Genomic DNA, 19,330 nt, shown 5'->3' with positions numbered 1-19,330 from the left:
AAAATGGCTTTTTTTTTTTTTTTCCCCAAAAGACAGGCAATAACAAAATACTGGTGAGGATGTGGAGTAAAGGGAACCCTCATACACTATTAGTAGGAATGTAAATTAGTACAGCCACTGTGGAGAACAGTTCCTCAAAAAACTAAAAATAGAGCTACCATATAATCCAGCAATCCCATGCTAGGTATATATCCAAAAGAAAGGCAATCAATATATGGAAGAGATACCTGCACACCCAGGTTTATTGCAGCACTATTCACAATAGCCATGATTCGGAAGCAACCCAGGTGTCCAGCAGATGAATGGATAAAGAAAACGTGGTACATAAACACAATGGAGTACTATTCAGCTGTGAAAAAGAATGAAATCCTGTCATTTGCAATCCTGTCTTGAATAGAACTGGAGGTCATGATGTTAAGTGAAATAAGACAGGCACAAACTTCCCATGTTCTCACTTATTTGTGGGAGCTAAAAATTAAAACAATCGAACTCATGGAGCTAGAGAATAGAATTATGGTTACCAGAGGCTGGAAGGGTGGTTGGGCGTATAAGTGTAGGGGGAGTGGGGATGGTTAATGGGTACAAAAAAAATAGAACGAATAAGATCTACTTGATAACACAACAGGGTGACTATAGTCAACGGTAATTATACATTTAAAAATAACTAGAAGAGTATAATTAGATTGTAACACAAAAGATAAATGCTTGAGGTGATGGATACCTATTTACCCTGATGTGATTATTACTTATTTCATGCCTATATCAAAATATTTTATACTCCAAAAATATATATAGCTACTATGTACCCACAAAAATTTAAAAATTTATATGTTGTTTTTGCTATCACCTTTAGAATTTTTTTTTAAATGTTATTATTATTACACTTTAAGTTTTAGGGTACATGTGCACAATGTGCATGTTAGTTACATATGTATACATGTGCCATGCTGGTGTGCTGCACCCATTAACTCGTCATTTAGCATTAGGTATATCTCCTAATGCTATCCCTCCCCCCTCCCCCCACCCCACAACAGTCCCCAGAGTGTGATGTTCCCCTTCCTGTGTCCATGTGTTCTCATTGTTCAGTTCCCACCTATGAGTGAGAACATGCGGTGTTTGGTTTTTTGTCCTTGCGATAGTTTACTGAGAATGACATGGATGAAATTGGAAATCACCTTTAGAATTTCTTGTCACTGGAAGTTCGTCTGTATACCATTCTGGTCTTCATTCCCCAGGGCCCCCATTGTCTGATTTTTCTGCTTCTAGAACTGTAAGAGGTCACAATAGCAAGATGGTTGTATCTATCACAATTTTTGTCTGACTTTAACTGGATATCTGTTACGATTTAATAGTCATCTTACTGACTTCTTGTTGGTTTCCAATTGAATCTTCACAGTAGACTTTTTTCGTTGTATTCAGTATCGAATTATAGCCTGTTCCCTTCTTCATAAATCAAGGCTTTCTTCTTCAACAGTTCTTAGTGACTTCACCTATACTTTATTTCTCTGCTTTGAATATTTCGAAGAAAACATATTCTTGCTCTTTCCGAAGGTTAACACTACATACATGACCTTGACCACACGATGTTTTCTTGCAGATTGTGACCTAATTCCATCACCCTTCAGCAGCCCCCACCATTTTCATGAATTCAGCTAAACCTTCTGTAAGGTGACTCTTTTTCCCCCCTAATCTTTATATCTCTTTTGATATGTAGCTTTAGTCTCACTTTTTTTCCTTTTGGATTTTGCCAGTTAGATGTCTCCCTGGAGTTCCACTTCAGCATGGCTAAGACTAAGCTTGTCTTCTCTTTCCTCCCCAAAGCAAATTGTAATTAGGATAGACCAAAGGTGACAGAGGACAACTAAGATCTTCTTCATCCTTTCAGCTCCTATGGAAGCTGAATTCCAGTAGTCATTCTAAATTTGTTGTATGTCAGCTTATGGTATCTTTTCATGTCTTTACATTCAGCCAAAGAGGAAGTTCCTTGAAGGGGAGACCAGAGGGCGTGCTGTGCTTCTTAACCCCCTGTTTCTTAACCAGTAAGAAGCATTCAGTAGATATCTGATGATACTGATTAATAGAGGGGAACTTTTCAGATTCTTTTTTTTTTTTTTTTTAACCCTAGTAAGCTTTAGTACAAACTAAATGCTGAGAGATTATCAAGTAAGAGATTGATCATCACAAGACTCAGGATGTTACATCCTGTAGGTTTTATAGTTTCCTATATTGTACAAAATATGAGTTATAGCAGCTTGTCTGGATGTCATACAGGTATAAAAATCAGTTTTATAAACTTGAGTAAATTGGGGCCCATTTTAGAAAAAACTCTTGCAGGCTGTGAATGCCAATATATAAGTAAAGTATTATAATGTTATTTAATGTGGGCAAACATAAAGCCAGGTGTAAATTTCTTAGGTTTAAAATCTTATAGAACTATACATCCAAAAGAAAATTGCAAGTTAAACATAATACAAAGCAATACAATCTAAATTAACATTAATTTAATGTGGTGAATGATACTGCCTTGCTAAAAGTGGGTCACTACTTACAATGTGCAAATGGTACTCACTGTTAGGGTATAGATTCTTTTAAACTGTGGTATACATACACTACCATGTGGAATGTGATGATGTGTTCTCTGTTCTAACTACTGGGAAGCCTTCCTTGGCATAGCACATGCCATGGGGTCAGTTGGCTTTGACTTCATATAGGTATGCCATTTACTTGGTCAGTGTCACTTCTATGACAAATAGTATGTTGTGCCAGTTTGATTATAAGTACAAATATGGGCAATGAAGTAACTTGGTTTTAAGGTTGTTACTAAGCTGAGTAACAGTATGTGGCTATACAAATTTTTACAGGCTATCAGGAATGAAAACACAGGAGATTGTTGTAGATTCAAGTATTTTAGATTCAAGTTTGAAGATGCTCATGCAGATGTTTAACTGAGTCGTATAGACCTTTATGTTTCTGTCTTTTTCTTTTTCTTTCTTTTTTTTTTTTTTTTTTTTGAGATGGAGTCTCGTTCTGTCACCCAAGCTGGAGTGCAATGGTGTGATCTCAGCTTACTGCAACCTCCGCCTCCCAGGTTCAAGCAATTCTCCTGCCTCAGCCTCCCGAGTAGCTGGGATTACAGGTGTGCACCACCACGCCCAGCTAATTTTTTGTATTTTAGTAGAGGCAGGGTTTCACCTGTTGTCAAGATGGTCTCGATCTCCTGACCTCGTGATCCACCCACCTCTGCCTCCCAAAGTGCTGGGATTACAGGCGTGAGCCACCGCGCCTGACTGACCTTTATGTTTCTTAACTTTATGCTGTACATCAGTTGATATTTCAGAAATTTAAATGGTTTCTATGATTATTCTTTGGGCTAAGAAATTGGGCATTAATTGTCCTCATATGTATGGTTTTTGTAGCTACTTCATGTATATTTTATTTTTGGTGGTTATCAAATTGGAATTTTTTTTTTTTTGAGAGGGAGTCTCATTTTGTTTCCCAGGCTGGAGTACAGTGGTGCAATCTCAGCTCACTACAGCCTTGACCTCCCAGGCTCAAGTAGTCCTCTCACCTCAGCCCTCTAAGTAGCTGGGACTACAGGCGCACACCACCACACCTGGCTAGTTTTTTGTATTTTTAGTAGAGATGGGGTTTTACCCTGTTGGCCAGGCAGGTCTTGAACTCCTGGCCTCAAGTGATCCACCTGCCTCAGCCTCCCAAAGTGCTGGGATTAGAGGCATGAGCCACCACACCTGGCTGAAATTGGAATTTCATTGGTACTGCCTGTAATTATATGTTAATTTTTTTTTTTTTTTTTTTTTTTTTTTTTTTTTTTTGTCGTCACTAGCTTTTATCTAAAGCCCCTAGAGAGAAAGGCCATGATACCTTGTATACAAGGGTATAAGAGTATACAAGGGAACAGGGAGGGCTGAAGGGAACAGGGTGGGCTGGTACAGGCCTCATTAGAAATACCATTGAGTCTGTGAGTAAAACATCATTATGCGAAAAGGAGATGTGGTTTTAGGGTGGTGCAATTACTTTTGCACCAGCCTAATAAAATTACAACTCATTATCAATAGAGACATTGTGAAACCTTTTTTTTTTCCAAAAGAAGTATCAGGTATGATAATTACATGTCTGCCCAACTTTCGTTACAGACTAACATAATTGTATTTAAGGTACAATTTAGGAGAGTTGCTGAAAAATTAATCTTTAGTATTGAGATGCCTTGATTCTACCCTCAATAGCTATAATGGATTATGTGTCTGAGTAGATTAATAAAAATCTTTTGAGCATTTTTCTTGAACTAATTCACTGAAGATTAGCTTTATGAGCATCCATTTTAATTTCTTAGTATATAAGGATCTGTTTATCACAACCGTATTGTTTTCCCTGGCCTTGTTAGATTATATTTTCATATCATGTAGAAAAATAGGTGTATTCGTTCTCCCTTGAAGTCCTTTGTTTCCCAAAGGAAATGGTTGCAATACAGATGTGTCACCTCTTCCACAGCAGATGTGTCACCTCTTTCACAGGTAAAGTGGAATGGAGAAGTAGCTGGTTAAATAGTGCATGCTCAATTTGGAACATTTAGAGCATACAGGAAAATTATTTATTTGGTAAATATTTTTTAAGCACTTACTGTGTTTCATGCATTATACTAGTTGTAGAGGATATAATTGAATACAACTACATGTAACCCTTGACTTTATGGAACTAGTCTAGTATAAAGATTTAAGATTGCCTGGCATGGTGGCTCACGCCACTAATCCCAGCACTTTGAGAGGCCAAGGCAGGATTGCTTGAGGCCAGAAGTTTAAGAGTAGCTTGATCAACATAATGAGACTCCATCTCTAAAATAGATAGATAGATAGATAGATAGATAGATATAAGTAGTTAGACAACACAAAGCAGTTTCACTCATCTTGTGGCAAGGAGTTATGTATTTCTAATCAAATTTGGCAACTCAAGCATTTTCAACAAAATCTACATGTTTTTTCAGAATAAAGTGACCAACACTGATTTTTACCTGTAAAAATCAGAGCAACAGTTGCTATCTAAAATAATTTTGAAAATTAAGTGGTACTGAAAGGCTTATATAGCAAAAATATGGCCTCCTGTCATTGTACTTTCCTACTTCCCAGACTCACCATTTTCAACATTTTTTAGTAGTTTATTTTGCCATTTTATAGCATAGTACCTGACATTTTATTTATTCAACAGACATTTCTTTAGTACCTAATACATGCCATTCCTTGTTTGAAGGGATGCTAAGGATACAGTCGTGAACAAGGCATTGTGGGGTTGTATAGAGGGTATTCATTCCTAACCTGAACCAAATATTTCTTTCTGTTGGATAATGCATTAAAAATTGCAAACAGTTTACAAACTTTTGGAACAATGGTGGCCTTGATCACAAAGTAGGGACTGCTTCTACCGTATACATGCTAGGTGGTGTATTTGTGACGTCTGGCTAAAGTTTCTACATGGAAATTGGCTGACTTTAGTTTTGAGACTTCTGGGAACCAGTCAGGCAAAATAGTGAAACTGTATATCGTGTTTCCGAGAGTTGTCTTTTAAGGTTATCTGCTTCATTCATTTGGCCTGACTTGCTGGGCAAATGCCTAGGGTAAATATGATTTGATTAACTAACAACAACAGCAACAACGACAACTTTATTTTTTAGAGCAGTTTGAGATTCACAGCAAAATTGAGCAGAATGTACAGAGATTTTCCCTTTACCCCCTTCCCCTATACATGTGCGGCCTCCCCTACTATCAACATCCCCCACCAGAGTGGTTCGTTACAATTAATGAACCTACATTGACACATCATTATCACTCAAGGTCCATAGTTTACGTTAGAGTCCACTCTTAGTGTTGTGTATGAGTTTGGTCGATTTTATAATGACATTTATCCACCATTATAGTGCCATACATAGTAATTTTGCTACCCTAAAAATCCAGTGTGCTCCACCTGTTCCTCCTTCCCTCCTCCCTCATCCCTGGCAACCACTGAACTTTTTAACATCTCCATAGTTTTGCCTTTTCCAGAATGTCATATCATTGGAATCACACAGTATGCAGCCTTTTCAAATGGGCTTCTTTTCCTTAGTAATAGGCATTTAAGTTTCATCCTCATCTTTTCATGGCTTGATAGCTCATTTCTTTCCCTCCCTCTTTTCTTCCCTCTCTTCTTTCCTTCCTCTTCTTCCTCCTCTTTCCTGTTTCCTCTTTCTTCTTTCTTCTTCCTTTTTTAAGACACAAGGTGTCTCACTGTGTTGCCCAGGCTGGAGTGCAGTGGCCCAATCATAGCTCATTGCAGCCTCGAATTCCTGGGCTCAAGTGATCCTCCTGCCTTAGCCTCCTGAGTAGCTGGGATCACAGGCTCCAGTCATTTTAGTGCTGAATAATATTTCATTATCTGGATGTACCCCCTATTCATTCACCTGCTGAAGAATGTCTTGGTTGCTTCTAAGTTTTGGCAATTATGAGTGAAGTTACTATAAACATTGTATACAAGTTTTATGTGGATGTATGTTGTCATCCCCCTTGGGCAAATACCAAGGAGTGCCATTTTTGGATCATATGGTAAACGTATCTTCAGTTTTGTACAGAATTCTAGGTTGGTATTTTTTTCTCTCTCAGTCCTTTATTTTATTTGGAGACAGTCTTGCTATGTCGCCCAGGCTGCTGTACAGTGGTGCCATCTGGGCTCACTGAAACCTCCGCCTCCCAGGTTCAAGCGATTCTTGTAATCCAAGTAATCCCAGCTACTTGGATTACAGGAGTGTGCCACCACGCCCGCTAATAGTAGAGATAGGGTTTTGCCATGTTGCCCAGGCTGGTCTCAAACTCCTGACCTTAAGTGATTCACCCACCTCAACCTCCCCAAATCCTGGGATTACAGGCCTGAGCTACCATGCCTGATCTCTCTCAGTACTTTAAAGAAATATTTCATTCCACTTTTTTTTTTCTTTTTGAGATGGAGTCTCACTCTGTCACCCAGGCTGGAGTGCAATGGCGCGATCTCAGCTCACTGCCACCTCCGCCTCCTGGGTTCAAGTGATTCTCCTGCCTCAGCCTCCCGAATAGCTGAGATTACAGGTGCCCACCACCATGCCCAGCTAATTTTTTGCGTTTTTAGTAGAGACGGGGTTCCACCATGTTGGCCAGGCTGGTCTCGAACTCCTGACTTCGTGATTCGCCCATCTCGGCCTCCCAAATTGCTGGGATTACAGGTGTGAGCTACCGCGCCTGGCCCACTCTTCTTGCTTACATAGTTTCTGAGGAGATGTCAGATGTCATTTTTATTTTTGCTCTTCTGTAGGCAAGTTGAGTTTTTTCCCCCTCTAGCTTCTCTCAGGATTTTTTTCTTTATCTTTGATTTTCAGTAGTTTGAAAATTATATGCCTAGCTGTCGAGGTTTTTTTGCTTGTTTGTTTTGGTTTTCTCAGGTGTGACTCCAGAAAGGATCTAAAGAGGAGCTTTGCAATCTCTTCTCTGGGGTTTATGGAGACTTCCTTTACCCTTCTGTGTTAGCCCCTTAAAGCACTGCGTCAACCTTAAAAGGGCACAGGAAAGGGTGTCTATGCCATTTTTATGCCATTTATCCTGCTTGGTGTTTTCTGAGCTTTCTTCATCTGTGGTTTGATGTCTCACATTAATTTGTAGAAATTCTCTGTCATTGTTTCAAATTTTTCTTCAGTTCTTTTCTCTGTTTCTTCTTCTGATGTTCCCATTATGCTTTTGTAGTTGTCGTACGGTTATTGGATATTTTGTTCCAGGCTTTTTTTTTTTCCAGTCTTTTTTTTCCTTTGCTTCTTGGTTTTGTAGGTGTCTGTTGAGACACTCTCAAGTGCAGATATTCTTTCCTCAGCTTTGTCTAGTTTACTAATAAGCCCATTAAAGGCATTCTTCATTTCTGTTACAGTCTTTTTGATCAGTAGCATTTCTTTTTGATTCTTTCTTAAAATTTCTGTCTTTCTGCTTACATTGCCCATCTGTTCTTGCATGGTTTCTACTTTGTCCATTAGAGTTCTTAGGATATTTATCATAATTATTTCAAATTTCTGGTTTAACAATTCCAACATCCCTGCAACATCCAAGTCTAGTTTTGATGCTTACTGTCTCTTCCAGCTGTGTTTTTTCCTATTTAATATGTCTTATAATTTTTTCTTGATAGCCAGACATGATGCATTAGGTAACAGGAACTGTTGTGAGTGGACCTTTAGTAATGTGGTGGTAAGGTGTGCATGGAAGGGAAACATTTTCTGTCTGTTAGTGAACTTTTGTCAGCTTCACATGTGCTTCTCAAGTCCATCCTGTAAGTGGGATAGTAGTGCTAGAGAGGACTGAAGTTGGGTATACATTAAATACTTTCTCCTACAAAGAAGCCTAGAGGGGACGCATTAGGGGATTTTTTTTCCCCCAGTATTCACTGTGATGACCCTTATTGAGCTCCTGGAGGTAAAACTCACAAAACTGTGGTTCTCCCCTCTGCCCATATTATATTACTACATGTCCCTGGAGTTTATATCTTTCAGACTTGTCTGCACTGAGCTTCCACCAATTTGTCAAATACAGATCAGGTTTCCCTACCATCCATGCAGTTGAAAACCCACATATAACTTTTGACTCCTCCAGAGCTTAACTACTCATAGCCTGCTATTGACTGGAAGCCTTGCCAATAACATAAACAGTTGATTAATACATATTTTATATGTTTTCTGTATTATATATTGTATTCTTACAATAAAGAGAAAAGAAGATGTTATTAAGAAAATCATAAGTAAGATAAAATATATTTACTGTTCATTAAGTGGTTCCCGTGGGTGCTGGTTCCCATGGAGGTTGCCCTTTGTGAGTTTTTGCTCAGGGAAATTGTGATTCTCTATATTTGCCTGTTGGTCTCCTAATTTGGGAGTCATCAGTTTTCCCTGTGACCTCACTTCTCATACAGATTTAAGAAGAGTTGTTGGTTTTTCAGTTTGTTCAGTGTTTCACATGTTGTTAGAACACAGTGGTACTTCTAAGCTTCTTAACATGCTAGATCAGAAACCTGAAGTCTCACCTGATTTGGCTTTTTATATTTTTTCTTCTTTTTTTTCTTCCATTGCTACCAAAGCATTTTTCATCTGTGTCTGGGGTGACATTAGAGCAGAATGTGATTTCTAGGTAAACATTATTGGGCTCCCTAGCAGAAAAATTTTTGAAAGTAGTACATGAATTCTGTGTAATTAAAATTTTCTTTTTATCTTAATAGGTATAGGTAATAGGCATGGCCTATTTTTTTTGCTCAACAGACTAAAATAGTAATTTAATCACCTAATAGCCTTAGTTATATAGTTGAAAGAAGAGTTGAAAATCTGATTCATGGGTTGGAAATCACCTGCCACATATGAGTTTTAGGCACTGGTCACTTTGTTTTGAAACAGCTTTGGGGTTTTTTCCTTTTTCAACTCATAATAGGCTTTAACAGCTTTTAGTTTTGTTTCTGTTTTTTTAACAACATGAGTTGTCAAATTTGGTTATAGCTTCTTGGTACAAGATGGGTAAATTTGCTTTGTGTTGTGTAATTACTTTTTATTTTAAATGCTACCTCTTTTATGAACACTAACTTTACACTAAGATTAGGAAAATGAGAACTGCATGTCTGCAACAAATAGCTATCTGTAGTATTAAATTGTGAAAATGTAGACTTTGGATTGGAGCTGGGATCTCTTGATATGTAATTGTAACATAGAGTAAATAAGTATTTTGTCCCTTGTAGGGTCAAACAATACAGTGCATGGGCAGAATTAGAGATGTAGGCTTTTTTTTTTTTTTTTTTTTCCTGGCTTAGAGAACCGTTTGATCAGCTAATATGGAATTAAGTCCCTAGGGCTGCCAAGGCACAACATTAACTGCTAGAAAAGCAGCCATTAAAGGAAAATTTAAGAGAGTATTAGTGAAGGTTAAATACTGACCATGGACATCTGGCAAAATTGATGTTTTTTTCCCCTCTGCCATTGTTTATAGTTTATTGTTATTTATCAGAGAATTAATGTTTATTTTCAGAATCTATTACCATAAGAAATCCATTTGAGGACTTCGTATGTGCCAGGAATTCTACTAAATAATGATATAATGCTGAACAGAATTAGATAGGATCCTCACTTCGTTAAGCTTACAGTCTAGTGGTATAGATCAACATTAATCAAAGAATAACGCAAATAGAAAGCAGAGCAGTGGTTCATGGGATTGACTGTAGAGAAGCATGAGGGAAGTTCCCAGGTGATGGAAAATACTTTATTTCTTAATCGTGGTGGTTACCTGTGTGCATATGTTTATGAAAATATATTGTACATTTAAAATGGATACATTTTATCACATGTAAATTATGACTCAATAAAGTTAATTAAAAAGAATAACTCAGGTAAGGTGGTGTGTGTGCCTGTAGTCCCAGCTATTCCTGAGGCAGGAAGATCACTTGAGCCCAGGAGTTTGAGTTCAGCATGGGCAACATGAGACCTGTGAGACTTTGTCTCTAAAAAAATTTAAATAAATAACTAAGATAAATGTAAAATTACAGCTGTAGTAAGTTCCACAAAGGAGAGTTACATGGGCTATGATGATGTAAGATAGCAAGAACTGACATTGGCAGGGAGGAAATGATGACGAGTAGAAGTAAATAAGTGAAGTGTGGGGATTGATGTTAAGGGGACAGTATAAAAGAAATAACAGCATGCGCCAAGGCCCTAAAATTGGAAAGTCCTTGGCAAATTAAAGGAGTTTGGAAAAGGCCATGTGTGCAAAGCAGAAAATAGGTACTACAAGGTAAAAGATGGAGCTAAGCGGTAGGTAAGGCTAAACCTTGTCAGCCATTGTTAAATATTGAATTGTATCCTAAGCACAACTCAGTGGAAAGCAGTTAAAGTTCTTTAATTGGGGGAGGCAATGAAGGGGTAATAAAATTGGTTATAGAAATACTGCTCTGGCTATAGTGTTGAGAATGAATTGGAGTAGCCAGAGTAAATTCAAGAAGATTTTAGTAAGATTATTCCAACAGGCCAGGATCTGTTATAGGGTGGTGGCAATGGAGAGAGATGGACAGAATGGAGTGTATTTAGGAGGTAAAAATGACAGAACTTGGTGATGCACTGAATGTGGAATGGGGAAGGTGTCTATGAGGACTGCTAGGTTTACGGTTTGCATATTAGGGTGGATGATAGCGGTTTCATTTACTGAGACAGGGAGCCCTGGCAGAGTACCCAGCTTTTAGAGTGGGTAGGGGGAAGGGGAGAGGGCATCTGGTGTTGGGCATTTTGAAGTGATTTACATAAAACAAACCGAAGGTATCTTTAACACAGAGTCCAGCAGGTTAGCATATTTATTCAGCAAGCATTGCGCCTTTTTTTGTTGTTTTTGGGGTCTTCAACTCCTGGCCTCGAATCCCCCCCCCCCTTCCCCCGCCTCTCCCAGCCTCCGCCTCCCAAAGTGCTGGGATTTCAGGAGTGAGCCACCGCGCCTGGCCAGCATCGCGCTGTTTTTGCAGTGTGCCCTGTGCTAGGTCTTGCAGTGGGTACCAGTAGAGCCATAAAAGTACAAAAGATAATTGGACGTTTAGTAGAGTCCTGAAAGGGGGAGGGATAGGAAGATACCTAACCATAAGAAAAACCAGCAAGAGCGGAAAAGGAGCTCGTCCTCCAGATCAATAAGTTAATCACTTATGTCTGTGATTCCCTGCATTTTGGGTGATTCTCTGTAGAGGTCCTCTTAAGTCCAGACTTTTGATATAATTTGCAGTTTGCGCCATTTGGATTCCTGAAGCATGTTTACAAGCCACCTACATTCCTTATGGAGCTGTGGCACAACAGCAAGCCCACGATGTCTCACCGGATTAATAAAAATATAGGCGCTCACGCTTTTGTTTACTGATATGGTATCTCCTCCTCCCCTCACTCCATCAACCCCTACGCGACACAACTTTCCGGAAGTAAGCAAAATCCGTTATCAAGATGAAACTCCGGGGCCCAGGCTCCACAGTTGCCATAAACTAGATGGCACGTTAGAAGCCGGTGGGTGTAGGTGAGGCACGCTGGCGTCCGCGGGCCCTTCTCCAGTCGCTACCCAGTGGGAATCCGTGGGGCTGGGGCCCCGAAACCACGCTGAGCTTCTCAGAGCGCAACTTCCCTTTCCCGCAGCAGCGCCGGCGCCGCAGAAGCCGCGTGTCCCCAGGCGCACTCCCCCAAGGTGAGCCCCCGCCCCCCGCGGAGGCGGCTGGGTGGCGGGTCTGGGCGGGGCCGTCCGGACGCCCTCCCGCCGCTGCGCACCCCTCCCGCGAGCTGCCCGCTCCCTCGGCCTCTCCACCCAAAACTGGCCCAACCGCCAATCGTCGGCCTCTCACCTCCTACAGCAGGTGACCCATGGCCAATCGCCAGGGGTCTCTTTGCCAGGAGCCGCCAGGGCCAGCCAATCGGGGCGACCCCTCCGCCGGGGAGGGGACGGGGAAGGGGTGGGGGTGAAGGGGGTGTCCCGGGGGACGGGCTGAACCTCAGTCAGGACCGCCTGCGCCGCAGTCCGGGGATCCGGTCGAGGGGAAAAGAAAAAGGGGTGCCCGGGAGCAGTCCCCGGCTCCCTCCCGTGGAGGCACAGAGGGCGGGGGCCTTGGCGAATGGCTTTCTTGCTGGCCACTTGCGGAGTGAGTAGACCCCGAGGGTCTGGGAGAGGGGCCGGCCCCTACCCCTGAGTCCCCGGGGTCCCGGCCGCAAGGCCGGGTCGCGAATGTCGTGCTCACCCTGCCTCCTCCCCGCCGCCCCCTGGGGTGAGTAGGACGACGTGGCTGCCCGGGCCCCTCTTCCTCGGGAGTTCTCACTTCCTCAGCCTAGATGGGGTGGAGGCTGAGGTCAGGGCCTCCAGTTCCACCGAGAGGGCATTCGCCCCGAAATCAGACTTTGGAGGTCTCTTTTTTTTCTGTTCATTTTTGTGGAACTCTATTTTCCTTTTGAAAGCTGTCTCAGAATATGATTTTAAGCAGAAAAGTTAAGCTTTCTCTTATGTGAAGGCTTAATTTTGACCAGTTGCCCATTAATAGAATCTCCAGTGGCGGGCCAAGTGTTTTTTGGTGGTGGTTTATTTTTGGCACTGTGTTCGTGCCTGGCCCTGTATTTTTTGTATATAAAGTAATTACGGATGCTATTGTTTTTGAGTATGTGTGTGGGGAAGGAGGTGATTTTACGCTTTTTGGGTAGCTTGTGCAAAAATACTGAAAACTTTTGTATAGTTTTATGGGGTTCTTAGCCCAGCCGAGTTATGGAAAGTTGAGTATAATTAATGGACTAGGAAGCATATTTGAGTAATGCACTTTTTGCTGACATTCATACTGTATTATAAGTATTTGTTATGAAAGGTTGAGAGATGTATTGAACAAGAAAACTAGTTTTGCTAATTTGAAGTAATACTTTGTTTTGCTTTTTGATTAAACTGTTTACTTTTAGCTGTATTAAGGAAGTTAAAAAAAATCAAGTAATTCCTAGTTTCTCAGTGGAGAAGCTGGAAGCATCTTAGAATAGTAGTTGCAGTTTTAAAAGTTTTTACAGTGAACTTAAAACAGGAAATTCTCACGCAGTTAATTATGAATAATCTCTCTTGAACACTCCCTGTATTGAACTAAGTAGGTGATGAAGCCCTTTAATGAATACTGTTAGCATCTGTCATTTATTTATACTTTAAATATATTGTTTTACTCCCCGCCCCCCCCCCTTTTTTTTTTTTTTTTTTTGGTGCAGCCCGACAAGAGACAACCTAAATAAAAATACCGTATTACCTTTTCTAGTTCAGGGAAGGTGTATGTTAAAAGTCAGATTTGGGCCAGGCGTGGTGGCTCAGACCTGCAATCCCAACACTTTGGGAGGCTGAGGCAGGAGAATTTGCTTGAGTCCAGGAGCTGGAGACCAGCCTAGGCAACAAAGCCAGAACCCTCCCCCTCTGCCCCAATAAAAATTTAAAAATGAGCTGAGCATGGTGGTGGTGTGCACCTGTGGTCCCACCTGCTTGGGAAGCTGAGGCGGAAGGATCCCTTGAGCCCAAGAGTTTGAGGTTGCGGTGAGCTACGATCGCACCGCTGCACTCTAGCCTGGATGACAGAGAGCAAGACTGTCTCAAAGCAAAACAAAACAAAAAAGGCGGGCGCCGTGGCTCACGCCTGTAATTACAGTGCTGCCTATAATCCCAGCACTTTGGGAGGCCGAGGCGGGCGGATCTCTTGAGGTCGGGGGTTCGAGACCAGCCTGGCCAACATGGTGAAACCCCGTCTCTACTAAAAACACAAAAATTAGCCGGGCGTGGTGGCGGGTGCCTATAGTCCCAGCTACTCGGGAGGCTGAGGCAGGAGAATCGCATAAACCCGGGAGGGGGAGCTTACAGTGAGCCGAGATTATGCCACTGCACTCCAGCCTGACCACAGAGCAAGAGTCTGTCTCCAAAAAAAAAAAAAAAAACTCTTAAAGCAAAAAACAGATTTGTAGTCTGATTTGAGAGCTTAAATGAGAAACAAGAAAGACAACAGACAAGTTTCATCTGTTTCCAAAGTGTCCTGAGTTTGGCTTTGACAGAGATGACGATGTATTTGGAAGTGCCCTTCAGTAAATACGAGGCTGCAAAGGCTGTCTGCTGGTCACGTTCATTTTGGTATTTCTAAAGTTCTGTGATATTTTTAATGTGAAATTTTTCAAATGTTTTTTAATGTGAAAAGATTATTAGATTTTGTACGCTCAGCCATCCCCACTTCAATCCCTGTTGTTATTAAGATTAGCAGGGAATTTAACTGTAAGTTTGGTTCAGCCAGGAAAGAGCATTGTTTTGATAGCACCGTGTTCTGCTGGTTGGAAAGTCAGGCACTCACATGGTTTGCATGCTATTGATTAAGGGGACGATGACAAGAAAATCTGATAATCAGGCTTTTGTTCAGAGAAGCAAATTCTAGGATGTCCCCTGGGATATGTTGAGTTCTATCTATAGCTAAACTTTATACTGTAGAGTGAAAACAGATATTTATGATGATTCTTATATAGAAAAAAGACTTTTTATGATTACTGTAGTATACTTAGAAAATTATATTTAGGAAGCTTTTCAGTAAAGGTTTAAACAAAGATTGGTATGCTTGAAAGAATAGTTCTTATGCTGACAATGTAATTAAGCCAAGTATTCCTCCTTGAATATTTTAATGAAGTTCTACCACACACAGGCATTTAAAGCTACTTTCCATCTTCCTTATTTTCCATCTCCAGTCACCAGGTCCTGTTATGTTTGCCTCAGTAATGTTTTTCAGATTCGTCACTTTTTTCTAGATGATAATGCTTTAATTCAGGCCCTCATGGTCTCTCACCTAGACTTTTGCAAGGCTTTCTGACTAGTCTGTCACTGGAATCCCCTTACCCATCCTTTTTATCCAAAAACAAATTTGGAATGGGTCGCCGCTCTCATAGTTAAGAATGTGTTTTGGCTCCTCCTTGCCAGAGTCCAGCTGCCCAGCATGTCCTGGAGGCCCTTCTTCATATTCTGGTCCTGATTTGTCTCTGAGTCCAGACTCAGCTCCAGGTGCTTTACCCACGGCATCAGCTGTGAACTGTTTCTCATTGAGAACATGCCATAGCCTGTCACAGTTATTTGTCTTTTCACAGCCTTTCCTTCTTGCTTAGATTACCCCACTGTATCTCAAGTGGTAAGCCTCCAGTTCTTCCTTAGCATACAGCTCCTGTGTTAACCTTTTCTATGATGCCTTCCTTCAGGCAGGGTGAGTTTGTTACTCTTGTGTGTGCTACTACAGCACTTTGCTCATATCTCCATATCACAGCCTTCACTAAGTTGTATTGTAAATTTTTAAACATATCTGATTCTTGCATTAGACCCTGATTTCCTAGAGATCTGGGGCTCTTACTCATCTTTGTATCCCCAGGGTCTTTGTCCCTAGTTTAGTGCATGGCACATAGTAGGTGTTCAATAAGTGCTTACGTGATTAAAATATGTGACGATAATAGCTTAAGTGTGTAAACCTTTGACTCAGTTTTACTGGAGTTAGGTTTTTCCCTGCGAGTTAAAAATGCTTCCTAGGTCACCAAGCTCCCTAGTTGCTACCAGACATGAGAAACGGGGGATTGGAAAAATGTTTAGAAACAGTGTTAAAAATGGTGAGCAGGGCCGGGCGCCGTGGCTCATGCTGTAATCCTAGCACTTTGGGAGGGCCAGGCTGGCAGATCACCTGAGGTCAGGAGTTGGAGAGCAGCCTTGCCAACATGGTAAAACCTCATCTCTAATAAACATACAAAAATTAGCTGGGCGTGGTGGTGGGCATCTGTAAGCCCAGCCACTTGGGGGGCTGAGGCAGGAGAATTGCTTGAACCCAGGAGGAGGAGGTTGCAGTGAGCTGAGGTCACACCATTGCACCCCAGCCTGGGTGACAGAGCGAGATTCTGTCTCAAAAAAAAAAAAAAAAAAAAGGTGGGCAGACTCCCAGGACTCCCCACCTTCCCTTACCCAATCTATAGGACCTCTAACATGATTAAAATAATAGTAGTACGAGTACTAATTGGTTCTGGAGTACTGTTAGTATCATAGGAAAAAGCATGTAGGCTAGCTAGAATGTCAGGGAAACTGCTCTAAAGGTGAAATTTGAGCTCATTCTAGATGATTAGGTAATGCTTAATTATATTTGCTATTAATATTATCTCTATTGTCCTTAAAGACATCCTTTGAAGATGATGATAGTACCTGGCCATAATAGACATTAAATAAATATATGTGTCATGAATGAATGGTTTGGTTGCTCTGTGTGTGTGTGTGTGTGTTGTGTGTGTGCATGTGCGCACACAGGAGAGAGAAAAGAGAACTGTAGTTCCTCCCATACTGGAGTTCATTTATTTCTGGAGACACCTTTAGGAGCTTGGCTTCTTTGCTGTATTGACTGAACAACTCGTTTTTTCCAAAATGTGCCACTTCAATTAAGTTATTCTGCTTACTCCGTTGTTTCTTTGCATTCTCTGCATTCCAGAGCATGTTTTAAAATCGGTTGTGTTAGTCTTTCTCACTCAGTTTCAAGGTTACACTAAATGACAGAGTTTGCTTGTGTTTTGACATATTTTGTCATACCATGGAGGACTTGGCTGCAGTTGGAACCTATAAATTCTTACTGTGTTTATTTAAATGAAATTAATTTTTATTAAGGTGAATACATGGGCCCCAGGTTTTCCAATATGGTTAGGAATTTATCCTCTTGGTGAACCTAGTTGTTTACCTGGAAGTATTGGCATCACAGAATCCTAGAGCTGGAGAGAATTTTCAAGTTCTAATTCCATTTCTACCTTTTTAAAATTTTTGTTATTGTGGAGAAATCAGTCTCAAAGCAGCCAAACGACTTGCCCATGGCCACATAGCTAGAGAGTAGAATGATTAGGGCCAGAGCCTAGATGACTCTTGCTCTTTTATTTTCTCCAGAGAGAATCAGGGTGCTGCCCTGGCAGTCTCCACCCCTTGGTCACCTTTCCCCTCAAACCCTAGTACTTATTCCCATTTTTAGCCACTAATTTTGGTTTCCTTGAGATTCAGCATCCAGATCCAAAAAACATACATTCTTCTGTAAGAAAATATTGTTCCTCAGTTGGCCTCCTTGTGCTTCTCAGCTCCTCAGTCTGGGAATATGCCTTTTCTGGTTATTCTCCATTTTCTTGCAGATTTCTTCTCCGGCCTTCTCTCTTCTGTGCTCTAGGAGGCTGACTTTTACAGCTTGCAGCATCTGGGATCCTTTATTCCTTGGCTTCTGGTTGGGGTTTGGCAAATGGGACGCAGTGACAGAAAATGGAAGGGAAAAAAGGCCTTTGGAGTATTTATTCCTTCTGCTCCTTCCATGCTTTGAGGCAGTTCTGGCAGTGACTGTCTTACAGCCATCCATGTCCACTGAGTAGCTCCTCCTCTGGCCCGTGAGAACCTTGTTTGTTTCCTTGCTCCTTCAGGCTACTTGCAGCTCCTAATTCCTGAGTACCTCAGCATCTCTTGTTAGTTTTCTTAGCCCTACTCTCACTTCTATGGGTACTGTAGTCACTTGATTAAGGAAAAGTTCAAACGTTGTATCTGATTATGCTGTTTACTACCAGGGCCCACTGCTGTAATACTTTACCCCTCCCATTTCTGTCCAGATCCTACACTCTGAATTGCATCCTCTGTGAAAGCTTTCTCGTCCTTGTAACTTTCTCCTTTGAATTTCTTAGTGCCTTTCTGATAACATTTTACCATGCTTGAATCAATTATTTGTAGACAGATATATATTCCCTCTAATAGAATGAAACTCTTTTAGATCTGTGTCTGCTTCATCTTGGCATCCCCAAAGCATCCGGCACAGGGCCATAGTCATAAGAGATGCCCAGTGAATAAGTAATTATTGTAACACTGAATTCTAAGGCCCAGCATAGTATGTGTAAAAATGTGCTCAGGATAAGATTTGGTGTGAGAGAATGAGTTTTTAAAGAGAGAAGAAGATTGTCATTGCCTCATCTTGTTTCTTGTTTTACTACCATTTATTTCAATGTCTTTTTCTCCTAGTCAGTTTCTCTTTTTTCTTAAAAACGTTTAGCCTTGGAAAAATTCAGCAGCCATCCATTACAGCAACCAACTAATATAATAAATCCCTTAAAATAACTCTATGAGTTATTTATGATTTTTCCGTGAATATTCTGATTTATAATCTGCAAGAACTTCTAGTTCCTTGATTACTTTTTGTGTTTAAATGTTAACAGGTGGGCACATTGCAGAATTCCTTAATTCATTTACAAAATTTTTATTGAGGACTTGCTACAAACCAAACACTAGCCTGGTGGAGATAGTAGAGAATAAAACAAAGTCCTGTCTTCACTGGCTTGTATTTTATATCATCTTGATAGATTTCTGACAATTAAACTAAATCAGTAATTTTGTATGCACTTTTTGACAACTTTAGCGAAAACCGAATCTGTTTTCTTCTGATACTCATTGGCAGCTAAAATCAAATATATGAAGACAGCTTTGGTATATATAATTTCTAAGAGATAAATGTCAGAACAATTGTTGAGTCTATTCAAGTCAGGGTAATTGTTTTCTTTTGTTTGCCTGTGACTGATCATCTGTTAGTCGTGACTAGCTATCACCTTGAGTGTTAATTTGTCAATTTGTTATATTCTGCTGTAGAGATTCAGTCTTGTTAGATTAATATATCAGGTTTTGTTTTTGAAAACATTTCATAATCAAATTTTCAACAAGTATTAGGCTATAAGAATTTTGCAGTTATTTCAAAACCTGAACTAACTACTAAAATACTCAGTTTAAGG

At 40.6% G+C, this 19,330-nt stretch overlaps 1 protein-coding gene and 1 non-coding gene across 17 annotated transcripts in view; one reads left to right on the top strand and one right to left on the bottom strand.

Moving 5' to 3' along the window:
* OSBPL9 (oxysterol binding protein like 9) overlaps nt 1-19,330 on the top strand; it is a 172,244-nt gene that overhangs the window by 100,760 nt on the left and 52,154 nt on the right. The window contains exon 1 of one of the 16 annotated variants that reach the window (XM_063656152.1): nt 12,265-12,396. The exons of 8 other annotated variants lie outside the window; for them this stretch is intronic. Coding sequence is in view for 4 of the 8 variants with exons in the window: in XM_054488140.2 (XP_054344115.1) it covers nt 12,652-12,678 (27 nt within the window). In the remaining 4 variants the exon portion in view is untranslated. Of the gene's footprint in view, nt 1-12,264; nt 12,397-12,417; nt 12,679-12,759; nt 12,802-19,330 lie in introns of those variants that run through there. 7 more of the 16 variants (XM_063656157.1, XM_063656160.1, XM_054488140.2 and 4 more) reach the window with 7 other exon arrangements.
* On the bottom strand, nt 7,452-7,573 carry LOC129023925 (small nucleolar RNA SNORA26). The gene has a single exon (XR_008496975.1). It is a non-coding gene; the product is annotated as a small nucleolar RNA SNORA26 (small nucleolar RNA).

Source organism: Pongo pygmaeus, chromosome 1 (genome assembly GCF_028885625.2).
Source record: "Pongo pygmaeus isolate AG05252 chromosome 1, NHGRI_mPonPyg2-v2.0_pri, whole genome shotgun sequence".
Classification (NCBI taxonomy): Eukaryota; Metazoa; Chordata; class Mammalia; order Primates; family Hominidae; genus Pongo; species Pongo pygmaeus.
The sequence above is the reverse complement of the archived record's forward strand: the minus strand, read 5'-3'. Positions and strand labels throughout refer to the sequence as shown.